The sequence below is a fragment of the Wasmannia auropunctata genome, unplaced genomic scaffold (assembly GCF_000956235.1).
Source record: "Wasmannia auropunctata unplaced genomic scaffold, wasmannia.A_1.0 LD334196.1, whole genome shotgun sequence".
Classification (NCBI taxonomy): domain Eukaryota; kingdom Metazoa; phylum Arthropoda; class Insecta; order Hymenoptera; family Formicidae; genus Wasmannia; species Wasmannia auropunctata.
In genome coordinates, this window is record NW_012028694.1 from 904,314 (window position 1) to 925,323 (window position 21,010).

At 35.0% G+C, this 21,010-nt stretch overlaps 1 protein-coding gene across 1 annotated transcript in view; it reads left to right on the forward strand.

Moving 5' to 3' along the window:
- The window catches only part of LOC105459381 (alpha-2A adrenergic receptor), a 93,151-nt gene extending 72,381 nt beyond the window's left edge, over positions 1-20,770 (forward strand). The window contains exons 2-3 of the mRNA XM_011705335.1: positions 15,556-15,933; positions 18,209-20,770. Of these exons, the coding sequence (XP_011703637.1) occupies positions 15,556-15,933; positions 18,209-18,811 (981 nt within the window). The 3' untranslated portion in view covers positions 18,812-20,770. The remainder of the gene's footprint in view (positions 1-15,555; positions 15,934-18,208) is intronic.
- Positions 20,771-21,010: the final 240 nt, after the last annotated feature.

The following is a 21,010-nucleotide window of genomic DNA, read 5'->3' on the forward strand; positions in this document are numbered from 1 at the left end:
ATAAACTTGACAAATTTTATGTTACTTTATGCTTTATTAAATCTATAATCGGCATCATAATCTCAGCTCTTGAAAATCAGCTGATGTTGCGCCTGATAGCAAATCAGTCTTCTTGTCACGCGTTTCTCTAATTTTGGATTAACACGAAAGGAAAGCTCAAACTATATTTAGGTCTCAGGGTTTAGGTTTCAGAAATATATCAAAGATAATTTCATTTTGATCGTTAAAATATGCAGCGTCTGCCTCATTTGTTATTCTGTATGTAGTCCCTCAAGTTTAATATATTGCTCGCTTTTCCATGTGAATCATTACGCATTCCTGATGGAATTCTGTAGTCACTTTCATGTGGCTCCGAGAGAAACTCGCCATTCTTAATTTTACTAACACTTTACCCATTTAACGCATCTTTCATAAAATCGTCATATCAACATATCTTCTAACTCTCATATCGCAGAAAAAAAGTGTTTATAAAGATTAAGGCAAAATATCTTTCTCACAATAATATATCTATAATATTAGTACATCAATAATAATATTACACTAAAATGTACCATTTTTATTATTTTAATTCTTTGCAGAGAATTTTAAGATTTTCATTAGCACCAATATTATTAAATTGCTTGTTGATTTAATTTGTGATTACAACTCTAGATTCAGTTTGGGACTGTGTTTCAAGACCGACAAATAATCGGCACGCAATTTATACGAACTGGAAAATGTATCACACAAAAATATTGTAGACATCAGCACATCCGCTTTAATTTTACTAAAGAATAAACTTATTTCTACTTGTTGTGCATTCTTATTAGTATTAATAATTATCGAACAGTTATGATATCGAAGGCTATCTAAAACCGATCTTTAATAATTGCATTAGGAAGTAATGACACTGCCTTCGAAATGGCAAATTAATTGAATCTGCTAATAAATCTCGTTTAAGTCCTTTTTTTATATTCCTCTGACAGATTCACTCTCGGATCGAAATGCATATGTTTCGCGTTTCGAAAGAAGTTTGTTCGCGCGAACATCTTCAGGAGATAAACACTTCAGGAAATAATAATAAAAAAGAAACTCACAATGTGAAAGAGAGAAATAAAGCGGAAACGAAAACGGAAGAAAGGAAGTAGAAATAATGTACAAATGTATAAATCTGAATTATTTATAAGTAAATGGATATTTTCATGCATCTTGTAGATAATGTTAGAACTGTATATGATGATAAAAATATAATGTCTTTTCATGTTTATACTTTGCTCTTTTGTACTCTGATAAAAGGATCATATAAAGATCTTTAGATATTACAGAACAAGTTAAAAAACAACTAACAACGCAAAAAGAGAAAAACTTTGTACATACTTAAAGGAACAAAGCATAAAGCGGGGAAATCCGTTCAGAGAATACAAGTTTAAGATCGTGAGATGGACCAGCCGAAACATTTTGTGTAATAATGAATAAAAGCAAGAAAAAGAGAAATACAGGAAAAGAATAACGCGATTCACATATGCAGGGTTACATTTATATTAATGCATATGAATCGCGGAATTATAATTGCTAGCATCTCTCGTTTTATTTACAATTATTTTCTGTACGTGCACACAAGTTTACTTTGCGTAGATTCTGGCGTCTCGGCAGCTTGATCCATCCCACGATTTATATATGATACCGCGGCCATAAGTTGCTCATAAAATTAACTTGTCTTGAAAAGAATGCTAAAATAAAAGTACGTGACATTTTACTTTCGCACACGATTTTTATCTTATATATTTCCGGGATTTGTTCTAACTGCATATGAGATTAAAGACTGATAATGCGCACCGTACAGCACAACAAATGTCTGCAGAATATAGATGTAGATTGATACACAATAAAATTTATTTCATTGCAAGAATAATTTATTAAAAACGTTATATGCATAAATAATGCATGTAAATTACAATAATTATGTTAATTGTGAATTGACGATTTGTAGTGCGGTTGTTTTTATTTATGTATATGTATTATTTATGCAATGCAAATATTAACGTTATTATTTATACAAACAAGTATGCGCAATTTTTGCATTCTAATAAATTTCGTCTCAGTTGAGAGGAGAAATAAAAATTTATATAAATTGATATGAATCTAAAAATGGAAAATTTAGTAACAAACTTTATCTTTCGCAGAATATTTTCTGTATTTTCTATCATTGTTTATAACTCCCTCGTTTTTAATATCCCTTTTTTTATCATCTTGTCATTCTTTTTGTTCACCGCGTCCGTCTCATTCATGCTTTCTTTATTTTTCTATTTAGACAGCAACTCTCTTATTGCTTTACTCTGTTTTGTGAATATTGCTCAACCATATTTTCAATATGTTATTCTTTTATGTATGAATAAAGTGTTAGTAAAATTAAGAATGGCAGGTTTCTCTCGGAGCCACATAAAAGTGACTACAGAATTATATTAGATACAATAAAAAAATCATGCGTTTGTTTGCTATAAACATATATAAAGCTATAGAAAGTTATCTATATAAAAGAGAATGAATTTAGTTAAGAAGACATTTCCAACATAGAATAAAAAAAAATTAAATTAAATATAATAAAATTGATGTTATCCTGTCAATCATTAATATATTAATTTTAAATGTTATATAATTTTTGTCTTGTTAGAAAAGAAATTAAAATTTACTGAGTAACTACGCAAGTTTTTCAAAAATTTAGTAGAAATGAAACAATTTGTAAAACATAAGCTGAATTCTTATCTATTATGTAACAATTTCGTGACAGCAAATTATAAATATATAAATAAATTATGATAAATCATATTTTAGTTTTAAAAAACGACATTTATGTAACGAATTGATATTTTCTACGTATGTTTTTAAAGGGTTTGAAGCACACTATAGATTTGCACTTATATATGTAAGTATAGGTTGAAATGGATATTCGCACAGTAAAACTCTATAATATTTGTATTAAAATCGAAGTTTCGAAAAGTGTGAAAACATTGAGGGCAAAAACTGTCTAAAATAAAAATGGCTAATGTTATTCACAATAATTAAAGATACAAATATACACACACAAAAAGAAAAAAAGAAAAAGTCACTTCCAAAAAAATAAGAACTACTGTATCGAATAAAGTTTTCAGCTTTGTCAAAATACGCCATTTTCGAATTATAGCCATTTTTTTATTTGACATAAACAATGGTCAGTTTGCGGCCAATATTTTGCGTCGATTGATTTCGGAAATTTATTAACCAACTAAATCGACGTTTATACGGAAAGCCGGATAACAGTTATATTCGCACGATAACCGCACTAATCGGTTACGATCAGTTACCTCCATACGCTAGATATATCGGATTAAGCGCAAATAATATTGTCTAAACAGAAGAGAAGAGAAGAATAGTCGAATTCTTAATAGAATTTATTAATGCAATTTATTCTACTCATTAGAGATTATCGGCTTGTTAACATTAATTATTGGTTATTACCACCATATAGTTGGAGCTTTTCGTATAACAAATCATCATAAAGTATAATTTATTTGTTTATGTAATAAATTTTCTATTGTGATTAATTTCGTCGATTTATTTAGTATTGCTATGTAGTTGGAGTATTATTTTTCATCAGTGATATCATATAATAGAATGTATCGTAATATACATATTAGTTTCAACGAAATAAATGCCCTATTTCTGATACGGCTTTATTATCTATAAGGTTTATTATAACGATGATTTATCATTATAAAACCGCGAAATCAGCATAATAACTGCTGAACATTACGTCATATGTAACGCAAATCCGAGCTAATGGAAAATGTCAATAAACTAAATTACGTGAAACAGTCGAAATCGATTCTCGATTCTCGAATGATGCATTTAAATTTCCCACGAGAATCTTTATAAAAAAGAATTATTTTCCAATATTTTCTTTGCTAGGAATTTTTATCTTGATTTTATGTCATTTGGACTAATAAAAAATGTATAGAGTATTGTAAAAATAATAATGTTTTTATCAGTCAAGTAATGTTAATATCATCTTTTTCACTAAATTATATAAATATGTTATTTTTATTATCAGATAAGTCAATAATTTATTTCAATATCTGAAAATATAGAACATTTTTTGCTGCATGGTTATGCGTGAAAAAAAGTAAATTTGACTTCTTAAAAAGTAATTTAAGTTAATTAAAGAAGAAATACTAGGTGAGCTCTCACCTAGTAACTACTTTAGAGAATTTACTTGCGTTCAAAAATTTAAGTATAAAATTGCACGTCGAGTTTTGTTTCTCATTTTGTTTTAAGGTATTCTATGTTTCAATTTCTACCACGTGAAAATTCTGCAAACAACACCATCAACACTGCACTCATATCAGAAATTTTGTTATATTGTATTACTAACATTATGCGAGAAATGAATGTATACATATATATATATATATATATATATATATATATATATATGTGTGTGTGTGTGTGTTGATATAATGAAATATTCCATAGTTAAAATAAAACGAAAAATTATTAAAATTTGCGTAGCATGCAATTTCTATTTGTGCTCTATATCTACACACACACATTATTCATTTATTTCTATTCTTATAATTTATTTTATAATTAATAAATATATCATTAACAGTGAAACACCTCTTGTAAATGTATTTTTTTCTTACATTTAATTAAAATATACGCTGGCTTAAGTTTTTAAAAATCATAAAATTAATAACTTTTTCAGATTAAGGATATGGAGAATTGTCCTAAACTGAGAGCGAATGTACAAGAAGGATTTGAAATCGTAAAAGAAAAGAAAAGCTATTTTCCAAGTTTCTCGTAGAAAAGGGCGTAGTGAAAATATGTGAGAAAATTACCTAAGTTGGAAGAATTCACGTAGTTTTCAAAGTGCCGCTATGTAGAATATCATTTAATATTTTTATTTCTATAAAACTGGCCAGAAATTTTATATAAATTTGTTTTCGTCAGTATTATGATATAAAAAAAAGTTAAATGTATGTGTGTGTAATTAAAGTATATGATATTAAAGAAATATAAGTAGCCTTTATCAGTAATACACAAGTTTAAACGCAAATACAAGATTTCAAACAATTACACTGCATAATAGCACTGCGAATTACTCACTCCAATCGCTATTGCAAATTGTAACATTTTCCAACAACAGTTGAATTAATTGACATTATGAAAGCGTGGGAAGGCAATTGACAACTGTTACCGCTGAACAACGCTAATTCGTGAGTGCAACAATAGTAGCCGCTACTAATTTATTGCGACTGCAGACGAAGTCGAGCAAGATATTAAATCTAAAACAGCGTGAATAAGCCATCGTAATAAATCTCATAAGGACACGGTAGCACGCGCACGTTCCGTCGCGTTGCATCTTCTTTTTTTCTCAACAATGCGGAAATTAATGGAAATGGACCGAGAGAAACGGCACGAGTGCAGCGAAGCCGACGTTACCCGCATCCCGCTTACGTGGTCATGCATGCCTGAATCGGTCGGCCGCATCTTCGCGATAATGCGGCGGACACTTTAAGCCCGGCTCGGTGCCATGCATGCCACGGCACGTATCAACGCTCTCCATCGTCACCGTTTTCCCGACGCCATTCGTTTTCAGAACTAAAAACGCCGGTTCCGATCCGCTCCGTGTCGTGGCTCGTTGTCACCGAGCTATGAGCGCGACGATGTATCCCGGCCGCCGCGCCGCGCCGAGCCACGCTGGTTTTCACGGATAAACCGCAAAGTGCTCGCGTATTATAAATTTGCATAAATTAAATTCCCCTTTGAATCGAGGCTCGCTTAGGAAAATGAAGGAGAAAGAAACGACCCTCTCTTCCCTTTTCATCGTATCACCGCGTCGTCGCTTCATCTTGAGACTCGCTTTCCGTTACGATATCCCTGCCGTCGCGTCGCACCGTTTTTCCCTAACCGCTTCACGTTCTTTCATCCCCAACCTCCGCAATCCATTTCCCGCCCCGTTCTTCATTCCTGTTCTTTTCTCTTCTCGTCCTTGGAGCAGCATGGCCGCGCCTGCGTACCGTAGAGCATCTCTCTTTCTCTCCGTTTATTGCCATCGTTTCTCCCTCGTGGCAGCCGCGTCTTGTTTTTCTCCTTCGAGACCGGGACCATTGTTCTCCATACGACGTACCGCGATCGCGGTGTACTCCCGGTAAAATCAAAATTGCCACCACCCGTCGACAAGTCGAGCCGACCACAATTTCTTAATATTATACTCCGCAGCGGCGATCGAATCTACCGCATAAAATTAAGAAAAAATGAATAATCATTAGAAACCTATGATGGATGGGCTCTTTCGAACATCGAAGATGTTTTTCTTTCTTCTTGTCAAACAATCGACATTGATTCTCCCACGGGACATTTACGCGAAAAATCACCGAGATCGCATAAGCTAATTAAGCCTCAATTAAACATACAAATAATGTTAATGTTGCACAAATAACATTAAGTGGAAAAGCCACATACGTCAAATTAACATGTATTCGCATAAAGTAATACATGTTATACATTTGATATGTGCACATAGCACTTCGGAACTAATTTATTTGACAAGCGCCATAAAATGATCTGCGGTATACCTCAACCATTCCCTCCAATTAATTAATATTTTACAAAATGAATTAAATCTCTTGATAGAGATAATTAATGATATTATGAGAGAAACGTTATCGTCATACATGCGCGGGTTAATGCGCGCGCACGTGCGCGTCTGTCAGCAGATATGATTTTTTTCGATTCATTTCATTTATTTTGTTACGCTCTGCGAAATTGCTCTCATCAAGATTTAGTGTTTCAATCTTGAATGTACGACAATGTGCTCTCCCGATTTTCGTTGACTCTTAAATCAAGGAATCTCAGATACCTACACCTTTATTGCTCCCTATGGCATTTCTGTCCTTTACTGTCGTACGGTAATTTATTTGCGACCTCGTGTATCTCACAAGTGTTTTACATATGAGTGTACGGAAAATTTACATTTATGTATTATAATGGTAAAAACGTGTGAATAAAAGCACGATGTATACACGGAAGATATCAAAAAGTATCTTTTTTGCTGTAATCATGTTGTCATCATAGGCGTCATTTTTTGACAATTATCAACGAAAAATATTGTCTTTTTCATAAGTCCACTGGGACAGAACATACGATACTTTACAGTATACGAACTTTCAAACACAAGTGAGCGTTCTGATGGAATCAAATAAACCATAGGCGATAAATAGTGGCAATAATATAAACACATTCTTTTGTTTTCAACTATAGAAGTTTTTCATTCTCTCTCTCTCTCTCTCTCACACACACACCACACACACACACACACACACACACACACACACACACACATTTCTAAATTTATACTTTTATTCTACCGCAGCACTGAATGATATACAGATATTTTTAATTCTCGTAAAAGCTTTTCTCAGAAAAAAGATTACTAAAAAAAAAACTATTAAAAGAGAGAAAGATATTTTACGGCAATATATTAAATTCACTATTTATATTTTTATTTGTATAAAAATAAATTTCTACGTGTAATTTTGAGAAAATTTCAACGATTAACTTATATTTTGCATAAAAGACCACAGAGTGAATTAGAGAGAGCTATATGAATTACAGAAATAATTATATTAGCAAAAGTAAATGCGAGAACAGCAGAACATATCTGATAATGAGTAGAATATAAAATCTGAAGTTACTGAGCAGAGCACCTATCATGAAATTTGTCGGAATGGATTCCGATTGGAATTGTTCAATTATTCCCTAGAATTTTGTTGTTATGTGTTTTTCTAGGAAAAACTAAACAAATTTCGATCAGAATCCATTCCGACAAATTTCATGATAGGTACCCAGGAGAGTCTTATTAACTATAAATGCAACAGCAACCTGCTTTACACAATCAGATCAACAAACTAGCGCGCTAGCATAATACTTTTATTAAGATTAATTATTATTTATATAATAAGCCGGAAAATAAAAATGGAAAGTACGGAAACTCCGCATAATTTAGAGACCTGAATACAACAATTGAAATAGAGTTAGAAAAAACTCGGAAGAGAATATTTTTCTTTCAAGTTTGTTTTAATTTAGCATAATTTTATGTAAATTGGTAAAAAAATAAAACTTTGAAACATAAATTTTTTAATAACATTTTCACGTAAAACGTTTTGGAAAATAATTCACAAAATTTGTAATATTACTACAATGGTACTGTTATGATGATCTTGTTAAATCTGGTTTCGCGAATTGCATAAATTTTCTTATCGTTACAAATAACCTTTATATACGATGAAATCGTCATAAAATTATTGCAGTATAAAAATTTTTAATATAAATGTAATAAAAATAATTTTCTGCAGTATGTAATCCTCAATTGCTGCCGTGAGTAGGATATAAAATTCATTTAATATGTTGGCTTAATGTTGGTATTGAAGATTGCGATTATCGCATTCAGTGATAAACATATAAATATTTAAACAGGCATGCGAAATTATGCGATGACAAGCGATATTGCAGTGCCGTTGCCAAACATACGACTCGACGAGATTTAGGTATTATTCGAAACGTACCTTGTCGCTCGTTTACTCAGTACCAGGCAATACCAAAGTTACAGCTTCCATTTCAAGCGATATGACACTTCTCGTAAAGATAAAATGGCGAACCATATATTTTCATACCATTTCATATTCTCACCTCTACCGTTACTAGATATTTCGCCACGTTATAATGTCTTACTGTGTTGAAAAAAGAAAAGAAAGGATAGAGGAAAGATATATTCACGAAAGGAACATTACGCGGAAACGAGGGAATAATCGAAATCCAGGTCGTGTATATGTATATATTATACGTAGACTTGTTCGGTGCGTTCTATCTATCAGCAGTCTATCTTCTCTCTGTCAAACCGTTCTTTTTGTTACCGTAGCGACTCCAATATCAAAAACTTTTCATCTGTTTCTGACAGTGCTATTGATTATTTCTCAACGCGTAGGTTCTTTTCTTCCCCTTTTTTTTTACAAAGCACGTAATTTTCTCGATACAATCGTACACCGGAACTTTTTTTCTCCTCGCCGACATTCGTAAGTTCCTTCTCAAGCAACGCGAATATTCCCAATCTTAATTACGTGTCACCGTGTGTCTACGTTTTTACGTCATTTCATTTTTTCTCGTATTCACAGAGAACATTGAAAATTCTTTTATAATCGCTATGGCTTTGTTTACAAGTCAACGCAGTAAAAAGCATTTGCTGCATTCTTATAGAGCTTAATCGATTATTTCATCATTGATAAGTATTGCTTGATTAAATAAAAAGATAATATAAGAATACCAATATTTTTTGATGATTTAATTTGTTACTGTCTATATAAGAGAAATCTTGATGTCATGTTGCAGAAAATAGATATATTAGATTATTAAATCTAAAATAGATTATTAGGGCATAAAGAAACGAAAAAGAAACACAGAAATTTAATATAAAATTAACATTAAAATCACATTAGACGTTTATATTTATATTCATATAGCGGAAACATGCAAAGTATCAAACTCTCAACGTCATATATCACAACGGGTCACAGTGTCTGCATCGTGGCATGTCATGTATGCTGCATTACTATTACATTTCTGCTATCATCGCCCGTGTGCCACGAACCGAAATTAATTTCTTCATTCGCATCTTCATTCCCAAGCTAGCGCTGAAGCGCGTTAGCGTCGACGTCGGTCAGATGTCCTGGCATCACAATGGCCGCGCGCTTGATAAAGAAAGTATCAATCGAAGCGTCAAAAAAAGTGAGCTTGCGAGCGTAAGAGAGAAACACTATTTTGACGAATTCCTAAATTCTAAAACGAACCATTGGTCAATTTTGAAACTAAAATCTCAAAACACACTATATTATTGCAGGGCACATATATGTAAAAACATCACCTTTTTATTGCTAAATATGAATCTATAATATAAATAAGTTAATATTTCGAAAAAATTATATTTCTCAAAGTTATCATTAAATTTTATATTTATTATAAATAGTGTGATTTATGATAAATTAAATACTTATTAATTTTTTTATAATATTAGAAAAATGAAAATGTGTATAATGCTAAGAACAATTTCAAACTCTCTGATTTTCGCTATTAGTTGATTCAATTAAATGAGTCGTTATAATTAAATGGCAATAAACCTCTTTTGTCTTATACCTAGTAATGTCAGAGAGAAAGAGAAAAAAGGAGAATTTTATAATTGATGTTGACGTTTACGGATAGAGGAACAGAGGGTATAAACTTCACATTAGCTTGCACGGGTGACAGATTTACATTAACGATCCCACGTTAATACACTTTCCGAAAACGTAATCTTCCAGTTACACATATACTGACTCGTTCAATACACCAGCTGACGGAGATTTATGGGCTGAAAGCGTACATGTACATCCTTCTCGCCTTTCCCCCCAACATGACGCTAGCTTAAAAAAGCAATTACGAGAAATAACGGAGAGAAAGAGTGTGTTGCTCACAGAGGTATGGCGAGAACGAAATGAAAAGGAATGATGATGAAAGAAAGTGAATAAGAGAAACCAAGGTATGTAACGAGAGAATCGATAGAGATAAGAAGAGACGAATTTTAATTGATCCAGACAAAATGAAATTATTTGAGAGAGCAAACAAGAATATTCTTCGAGGTTGAACATTCGCGTAGTTTCACGAAAGCTAGCTATTATACTGGCGTACACTAATAGCCTCATATAAAAATAAAATTTGGTATTTTTTTACCAATCTATATACCGTATACACCAGATTCTATGGAACATGAATATGAACATGCCTAAACTGCTAATAATTTTACGATATAAAGCCTATTTCAAAGCAAAAATAACGGGACTAAAACTATTGTGTTTAGAATTTCGATCATTTTAGTAGCTAACACGCTTCGTCCAGTTATTTCATCCGTCACAAGACATATTCGTACAAGTACGAGCGATCGTAGTGTACAAGTACAACTCTGTCCCTCCCTTTCCTCCCTCAGGCGACACTAATCGCTTTGCATATCACCTTGCCCTTGACACTGTCGTCAGCCAATGCAAACGAGAAGCTTCCAGTGCACCACTTGCCCCAATTTTCCATCCAATCCTAATTATACAACGTCCGGCAAGCATAAAGGAAGTGGGACGGACGGGCGTTTGCAACTCCGCTTCGAAATTGCACGCCTTTAACCTTTAACATTCCAAAACGTTCGATATGCATATATATGGAGCGTCGATAAGTCAGTTCTTTTTGGCCGCACGTTTCAAATATCGAGCGCAATTGAGCGCCTGTTTATTTTTAAGATAAATAAATAGAGCAATCTCTCGGTTGCATACAATGCACAGTATATCCTATTTTGCTTGTTTGGCAAAATTTTTTAAATAAATGATTGATTGTATCCAACGCATTATTATTTACCTAGGTATACAAATGCAGTTTAAAACGTTTCCTTTTTAATGATATATAATATCTCGTCAATAATCGGTATTTACTTTACTCGGTATTATTTTACTCTTATTATCATACATATATTTGCCAAAAGCTTTGTATATGATCGAGCAATAGTGCATGAAATTCGAAAGAAATACGATAAATACTCGAGCTCCAAAGCTCTTACAAAAGAAAAAGTCGAAGGGCGTAATATACCGGAACAATTCTCCAATCCTTCTACTTTTCCATTCAGAGGTAAAGTACTCGTCCGCCTCTAACGCCCTCATTTTTTCTTGCCGGCTTTTCGCACCGGTTATTTCCACCCTCATTTGTTCTATCATCCTCTTTCTGCCACAAGAACGCACAAAACTAAAAGCAATCGATTTATCACAAGCACACGCGCTGTGTATTCGCGTAATGCATCATGTGTTGTCGCATACTCGCGTAAGTAATGTATTTCAGTATACATATATTGTATACATACGGTAAAGACGTCAAACGAGAATAGCGAAGATTACGCATTATAAATTGAAAGGCAAATGTGCTGAATCATTTTCCTATCTTCTCTCTCTCTCTCTCTCTCTCTCTCTCTCGTTCCTCTTTTTGGGATCCCCCTTCAACAGTTTTGATGGATTATTTAGATGTGAAATTCGAAATGTTTGATAAGTTTTCCCTAAAACGTTATTTTCTCTCGTTATCAAGTTACAATTACCAATTATATTTTATTTTACCAAGAATGAATCGATTGTAGATGACAATTTATATTTTCGCGCAAATTTATACTTTCAATCATGGATTGACAAGTGCAAATATCCACGAATATTCTTTATTATTCATCTCATAATGCAAATATGTTTATTCGGTGTTTATCTAAAGCAATCTCTCGGCAATTCTCTCGACGTAGGAGATAAAAAGATTCCTCAGCTCATATCTTTGACATTTGACATGACTCTATAATCCAATCGCAGCATCGATGCTATTTCTGTCTTTTCCGCGAAACAATATATTGTCGCATATGACAGATATCTCCTTTGGGAATGTTCCACAGATTTTCGGTTTTTCTGACGAATTCCGCTTTCAGTCGCATTGTCTGGTTACATACAGTTCGTTTCCACTCACACCAACCTTTCTATTCATATTCTCATGAATTTTCATTCGTCGCTCGCGGGATTGCTCGTTATTTCGTGTGTATTCAAGTTTGTATTAGCAGTTCGGTATACAACAAGAAGATTATTGGTTTGGAACTCTTGCGAAATCACAATAATTTTTCTTTTTTTACTCTGGTAGATCGTCAAAATGTAAATGCGCAAATCTCGCGAACGGCGGAAAGCGCGAGTAATTTTTATTCGACGAAAATGACATTGGATTACCTGCCTCAGTGGTTCTCCAGCTTGCTCTTCAATTCCACACCCAAATGGAGAGAATTCTTTTAAAGTGGAAGAATAATTCGTCTCCAGACTTTATACTGTCGGTTATATTACCTACCATTACTAAGACTATAATGAATATTCTTCTTTTTGTGCACTTTTTGTTGTAGGATTTAATAAGATATAATTTTTGAAAAGTATAATGGTTAATTAATAGCTTTGCATATAAAGTAGAAGAAAAATGTTAAGATTTAAAAAAATTAATGATTATTTTAAGATAATTATCTTGTTAACAATTTAAACTCATTGTCAGCTGTTTATATCAACTGAAATTTTTACGCATAAAAAATTTTTTCTGACAAAAAATAAACACTTTTTTCTTCGCGGAGTAGTCTGATGATTAAAAGTATTTTGCAAACTTCTACCAGTTTTAACGTGAGAAGACAAAGATAAATCTGTACTCTCTCGCGATGGCGTTGTACCGACAAATAAGCTGCTTGGCACTGCACATTGACTTTCGCGCTTTTATAAATTTAAATCCTGAGCTGAAGAAATTGCTCGTTATCTCGTGCATTTGCGCCCGTGGTCGTACACCTGGTGCATCTTTGGAAACTCCTTTCTCTGTCTCGATAAGAGAGCATTCTGTTACCAAGATGCGTACAGAAGATGCGAGAAAGGAAATAATGAAAAGCAGAGGAATAAGAAAGAATTTAAATGTCTACTAATAAAAAATTTAAATTCACGCCACGGTCGTTTAATTTCCGCTTTTCACGGTGATTTTAAGAAATTAATACGCGGATCTATCAAGTGCTGAATTAAATCATCTGGTTCTCAAACTTATTTAATTTGATACTTTTGCGATGATAATTTAGTGCATCTCGCATGCCTATAAAATATAATTCTAATACATCTAATAATAAAGCTTATAAGCGAGCGATTTACTGGAGCAAATACCTTAATTAAATTCTCGTGATATGTGCATGTCTACTAACATTCACATCAACATTCTACGATATGTATTTTATGGACCAAGATAAAAAGGATGAACGAATGTACACGATAATATACATATAACTGAATTCTAAAATTAAAATTACCTAATTAACCCAGTTACGAGCTAAAATTTCTGAATCTGTTTCTCCCCTAATGGAAGGCTGTCCTTTCTGAGCCCATTATACAGCACAATTCAAGGATGAATTGTAAGTGAATATTATGCTAAAAGCATAGACAAAACTAAAAGCTTTGGCAAAAAGTATACATGAAATAGCACTCCCATTCAGAGATATTACACTTCTCGATTTTCTCTACATTTTCTTGAGAAGCGACACAATATATACGTGTTTTTAGAAAAATTTGTAAGTTTCTGTATCAATTTAATATCAATTTTAGAAAATAATTTATAAATATGCTTGTAATACTTGAATACAGATACTTTAATCAAATATCAGAATTGATCGTGGAGTGTTACAAACAATTAAAATCTGCTTTGTATCTTAATTGTTTGTAATACTCCACGATCACAAAGATCGACAATTATGCGGTTTGTCTAACAATAAACTGAGAAACAATTCTCAGTTCAGGCAAACCGCATAATTGTCGATCTTTAAAACGCAGCTCCAAACTGAATAGTACATAATATCACAATTAAATACAAATACTTTATATGTCAGATTCTTGATTTTCCTTTATCTGATTTCATCATATTGTGCGTTGTACGTTGTGCGTTGTGTGTGTGTGTGTGTGTGAGCGCGCGTACTTAATATAAATCACTCGCTTGCGCTTAATCGCGCGTTCGTAATTCGACGTAACGAGATATTACGCCAAGTAGCGCGCTACCGAGTTTACTTCTCAGATACTAAGGCTATACTGCACTTACTAACAGTAATCATATTAGTGCATGTAAAGTTAAAGGCATGCTAGGAAACGCGTTCGCATGCGAGTTATGCGGCGACATAAATTTGAATATAGTTTAAGCCTGCGTTATACGCGCGACCGCACGTTGCATCGCGAATTAAGTAAAATTAAATTCTAGCACTCGTATTTACGCCCGACGGACGTGCGCGGGGCTCTTAAAGCGAGATTGTAACGCAGTCCGTTGCACATACACAGGACGTACCAGCGGCGTAAACCTAGTTAAACACATTTTGAACGCCGTTATAAAAGTGTTGTGCATCCTCGACATCGAAATCAGATCTTCCCAGAAATAGAGCGCCAAAGTTAGAGTGCTTTCCAGAACGCTGGAGTTTATTCCGAAGAACTACTGCACCCACTTACGGATATCGAACATATCGTGCGAATGACAACAGAAAATCAATTGACCCATATAACCAGCAATTCGTTAAATGCTGACCGATATATATGTATGTGTGTGTGTGTGTGTGTGTGTGTGTGTGTGTGTGCGCGCGCGCGCACACACACACACACACACACACACACACACACACACACACAGAAATATAAAATGATAATGAAATATATCTATTAACCTTGAAAAATATATTTATATAGTAAAGGGTGTGGACAAAATTAATCAATTCGCGCTAGCTAGTAAATACAGCTAATAAATCGCATGCTAATAAAGAGAGAATTATTATTTAAGAAATACTATATTTAAGAAGCACTTTTTCGATTCAAAAACAAACATGAAATTACAAAAAATATTAATATCAACTTGCTACAAAATGCGTAAATAAAAGCATTGTAATTAAGAATTTGCTTTTCTCTGTTTCAGCTGTCGGAGGACATCGGGTATGTCCTTTACTCTGCTCTGGGCAGCTTTTACATCCCATCCTGCATTATGGTCTTCGTGTATATACGTATATATTTCGCTGCCAAGGCTCGCGCGCGTCGCGGCATCCGGAAACAGCCCCGTCCACGTGCGGTGCCGCCGGAATCGCCTGACATTAGGCAGACCAGCTTCACTCAGAGCACACCGGCAACCGACATTAAGAAGCCTCCGGGATCAGTCATGGAAAACGTTGCCACGATCGAGAACCAGCCAGTTCAAATACCGATTGTTACATGTGACTTTGCTAGTGACGTCAGTACGTCTGAGGCTGATCCCGGCGGAGGCATTAGTATACCGATGGAAGAAAAGGACACGCTAAAGGTAGAATTTCTAACCGTTTCAACAATATTTCTGCGATCGAAATAAATTTGAAAGATTGAAATGAAAATATCAGAAAATATACGCAGCTATTGATCGAAAAAATATTATAGAAATATTATAGTATTATAGTATTTTGTATCTCGAAATCTGTATCCCATATTTAGTTTCGTTTTTCTAGTTCAAGCCTTCACAGTGAAAGGCTCTGATTTAATTTCGAATAAAATAATTGACTTTAGAGTGTGTAAATCTTCTGCAATATTATAAAAAGGTTGATTTTGAATTACGATCGACGACAACAATAGTAATCTCAAATTTGATGTCTGTTAAAATATGTTATTTTCATATTATTATAATATCTACATACTCGATAAATATGCAATAAAATATATAAAGGCAGTTTTTAAATTTTGGATTGTCTCTCTTGTCTTATCATATTCTTCTATGATCATTTTTTTCTTGTATGAACACATACCAACATCATTCGCCATTATTCTCATCAATATTTCGCATGAATCATAAAAATAGAACTAGTAAATCTTCAGAATCGGATATTTCGTATTAGAATACAGTTCATGGAGCTGAATTGGACAAAAATCCCAGCAAAAGAGGATGCGCGCGCGCGCGCGCGCGCGTGTGTGTGTGTGTGTGTGTGTGTGTGTGTGTGTGCATATAAACGGCAAACAGTACCTCTATCGCAGATCAGAATAAACGATCGATCAATCTAATTGTAAATACGAATTTCTTTCGCCATATTCTGTCAGACTACAATTTTTCGTCAACTATACCTCGATATCGAGATAATTTAAAACCCATCGAGAAAACATTCAACGACAGTCATTTATATCAAATATTATAAAATTAATATGTCTCTCTCTCTCTCTCTCTCTCTCTCTCTCTCTCTCTCTCTCTCTCTCGCTCTCTCTCTCTCAGAACTTGAAGATATTCTTTGTCGATATATAAGTTAATCGCAATATTCAGACATATATATATGCTTATATATATAATAAGTCTATAATTACATCGAAGTTAATGTATTAGTGTTTAGGTATCGACACTATTGAGTAATATTTATATAAGATAACTCGCATTATTTCAAATGAATATGCACTGTTTCTAATGAAAGATATGAAACGTTTTACTTCATTTAATGGCGCGGATTTTAAACTGTGTAAAGCATTTCCTTATGTCAATACATTTGCGGGGAATAAATCGCTTTTTGTGTTAAGCATTAAATCACGTTGCAAGATTGGACCCATTCGTTTATCAAGATTATGCAGCGGTGTGCAGCACTGAGGAAAATTCGTATGCCTGAGCGAAGTTGCGTTTGTAATTACGTACGAAAATACAGTTTTATACCGAGACAGGGAGATAATTGCACGGGGATGAGTTTCCCATTCCGACTGTCGCGCAATTACGTGAATTCTCGTTCAAACTTGAGCGCAAGAACACGCCCGCCTTTGTTACCTCGGGCTTCGTATAACAGCTGCATGTCAAAGAGTCTCGTGATAATCCTGCCTATTCGTATGAAAATCATACGTCGCATGTACACAAGAATAGACGCATGTAACATGCAATTCTATCAGATTTCTGAGATTTGTAGAAATTTGCATGTATGTGGAACCGATTAACTTTAATGAAGAGAGCAGATGAATAATTTGTGCTTTTGATTTCACAATTCAAAAAATAGAATATTATAATATTTTATTAGATTTTGTCATTTTTAGTAAATTTTCCTAGTATCACTTGAATTCACTTTTATTTTGTATAAAAATTCAAAAATATGATTGCTAAAAACTTTCATAGATTAGAGAATTTCGCAGTGAATTTATTTTCAACATGCTTCACAAATTTACTGCATATTCAAAACCTTATCTCAAAACTAACAGTCGAGTTTATAATATTGCATATCTAGAAAGTTGCAAAGAACCTGTTCTGGCAAAGTAACATGCCAACGCAGCACTAGACAGTGCTGATATGGCGACTGTTATACCGCATACATATATGCGCGTGCATAAAACGTGCAGCCATTATTTCATGATTGCCTACCTAAATTTTATATAAATTTTAACTATGTAGATTTAACTCAAGCGGAAAATAATTTTCTATTCAACAACTTTGTTAAACAAAAGATTTACTTGCCAATGATATTTAAGGAAAGATAAATTCTCAGATTTATATTTGACGACTGTAAAGAAGAAGGAAACGAAAGATTTAAGAAATAATGATTAAAAAGCATTAAATCACGTCTAACGTACAGTAACGTATTTTGTTGCAGGTGAGCATACCGGTGCCAGCGCAGAAGAGCAACCTGAAAGCAACCCTGTCGGTAAACGGGGACGGACAGTCAGGAGGCCAGAATGTGCCGGCGCGATGCCGTGCGGCGAGCGTTGGCATCGACGTCGACATGGTGTCCGAGTTTGATCCCTCGTCATCGGATAGTGGCGTGGTGTCGAGATGCGCGGTGGTAAAACCGCTCAAGCTACGACTCTGCCAGCCGATCTTTGGCCGCAAGCACGTAGGTAAGTCAAAAAGGGAACACGCTGAGCGACACAAGGACGAGTCCGGCGGCGGCGGCGGGGGCGACGGCAGGACGATGAAGCAGCGCGATCCGGAGAGAGAGAAGAGGAGGCTGGCAAGAAAGAAGGAGAAGCGTGCCACGATGATACTGGGCTTCATAATGGGCAGCTTTATCGCTTGTTGGCTACCCTTCTTTGTTCTTTACATCGTCAAACCTCTCTTTCCTGATTTCGATATACCTTCGCAGGCCTTCGTAATCGCTTTCTGGCTCGGCTACACCAATTCAGCGCTGAATCCCTTTATTTACACAGTCTTCAATAAGGATTTCCGCCGTGCTTTTCGCCGAATATTGTTTAAATGAGCAATACAGTATAGCGTTGACCAAGAGGGACGCTAACGATAACTATATTTTCCATCCTCGGATACCTGTGAATACCGATAGTACTCCGAGCTTCGAGGATGTTTTCTCGATCGCATTACGCGATATCCGATCTGTTTCCTCGAGTTATCCTCGAGAGAAACTTTAATCATAAGAGGAAGGTGGAATTTTACAATGCCGCGCGGAAACATTTGCGAAAGATGGAATCGGAAATGCGCGGGAGGAGTTTGCGACAAGACGAGAAGTTCGCGTTTCAGATCGTAAAAAGTTTTTCCAGCTGATTTTTTCGGAATACAAAGCGAACTGGAAACTGCAGAATCGCACGTGCAAAGAATGAGAGACGAGAAGAGACAAGACACGTCTCTGAGTTCGTGTATTCCTTCGGGATTGTTGTCATCTTCCAAAAAATTGACTTTTTTTGCGATCGTCAAATCAACGTACAACTTTGCCCCGAAAACGCAAGATATATCGCATTGTAAGTCATTTTGGATATGCGAGATCCATAATTGAGAAGAACTTTTTGAATAATGTCAAAACTCAAGAAAATTTTTTCTTTTTCTACGTTATTAAACGATAGACGACAGAGTGTGAAAAACCTTATCGAGATATAATGTTTTGAACGTTTCGATCACAAGAGAGACCCATTGAACAAGCCTCTTAACGAGCAGGGCAATCTACTTTATCTTTACACAATTCACACGGACTTTGTGATATACTGCATGCGACAGATCAACGAAAAATACTGTTCGCTTGGCTGGCCAAGAGAACATATAATCTCATTACGCACGGATTATTACTCTCAAACTTATGACATACCTTACAAAGCGAATCGCTTCGAAGACCAAGAGGCAGCATATCGCTCCTTCCTCCATTTCCGCGCATATATTTTTTTTACTGGCTATTCTTCTTCCATAAAAGGATAGAGAAAAGCAGCAGGAGAAACACGCGCCAACAGAAGAAAGATGCCGGCTGATATGAATGGAGGATACTATTTCCGTGCCTAATCTCTTGGTCACGTTTATGAAAGGCATGACAATCCAAAGTGCATATATGCAGCGCAGCCTGCACACGTTTGCGTAAATATACTCAGTCTCGTCGTGGAAAAATAAATTGGACGAGTGGAAATTTCACAGCGCGCTACCTGAGGACAACGCGGTCGGCTATCGCAGTAGATGATGCACGTATAATGTAGGACGCGCAGGAGAGTAATTTGAAGAGTGTTCAGTTTTATGCTCGATTATAACGCGTTGCATGCGTGATAACTGCGGAGGAAAATACGACGCGATCAAAGAAGGAAGGAGAACCCTACGAACACCGTGACCGATTGGTCACGTCAACACCAACCAACGTTGAAGATCGTCGACAGATCTACTGACAAATAATGAAAATGCGAGACAGTATATGATACGTTTCCTACTATGTAATTAGGTATATTCGCGCATCGTGGGCCCGAGACGGGCCCTTTAAACGTCCGGCGTTCCAATCGTGAGTCTTCGATGTTACTTTTAACAAAGAATTACGCATGTATAGAATTTAACAATTTTGTCACGTACGTGCAGGGTATATGGATGCGTGCTGGTGCGCGTATGTAGTGTGTTCATGTAGTTCCTTTCCTACGAAAGCAAATATAAGAGACATAGAGAAAAGTTCTATTTTACAAACTACAACAGGTTCCTCTGTCGCAGCCTAACTGTACAGCAATAATCAATCTTTCGTTCGTTGAAAACGATCGTTCGTTTGAACGAGATATCGCGAGAGAGAGAGAGAGAGAGAGAGAGAGAGAGAGAGAGTAAATCGGCATGAAACGATCAATCGTAGATTGTGTCCTCGATCATGCATTGTTCGTACGTACATGTGAGGTATGTATGTATGTGCAAATGGCAGCGTACGCACGCTGTCCAATATGCGATGAATAATCACTTTGCGTCGCAGGGTCCAAAATTAAACGCAAATCTAGATAAAAATAAAAAAAACCGTTTATGGCCGTGCATATATACCGGCGTTCCATTACTCATAGCCTTTATTCCTCGTCATTAACAAACTTTAACCAACGCTTAATCATACTTGCGCTATATTTGCTCTACGGTGGATGTATTTTATATCTGACTGTATAACAAAAACGGAAAAGCGGCACAACGAATGACAAAATGATCGAAAGCGATCAGTTAATTCTCGAAAGGT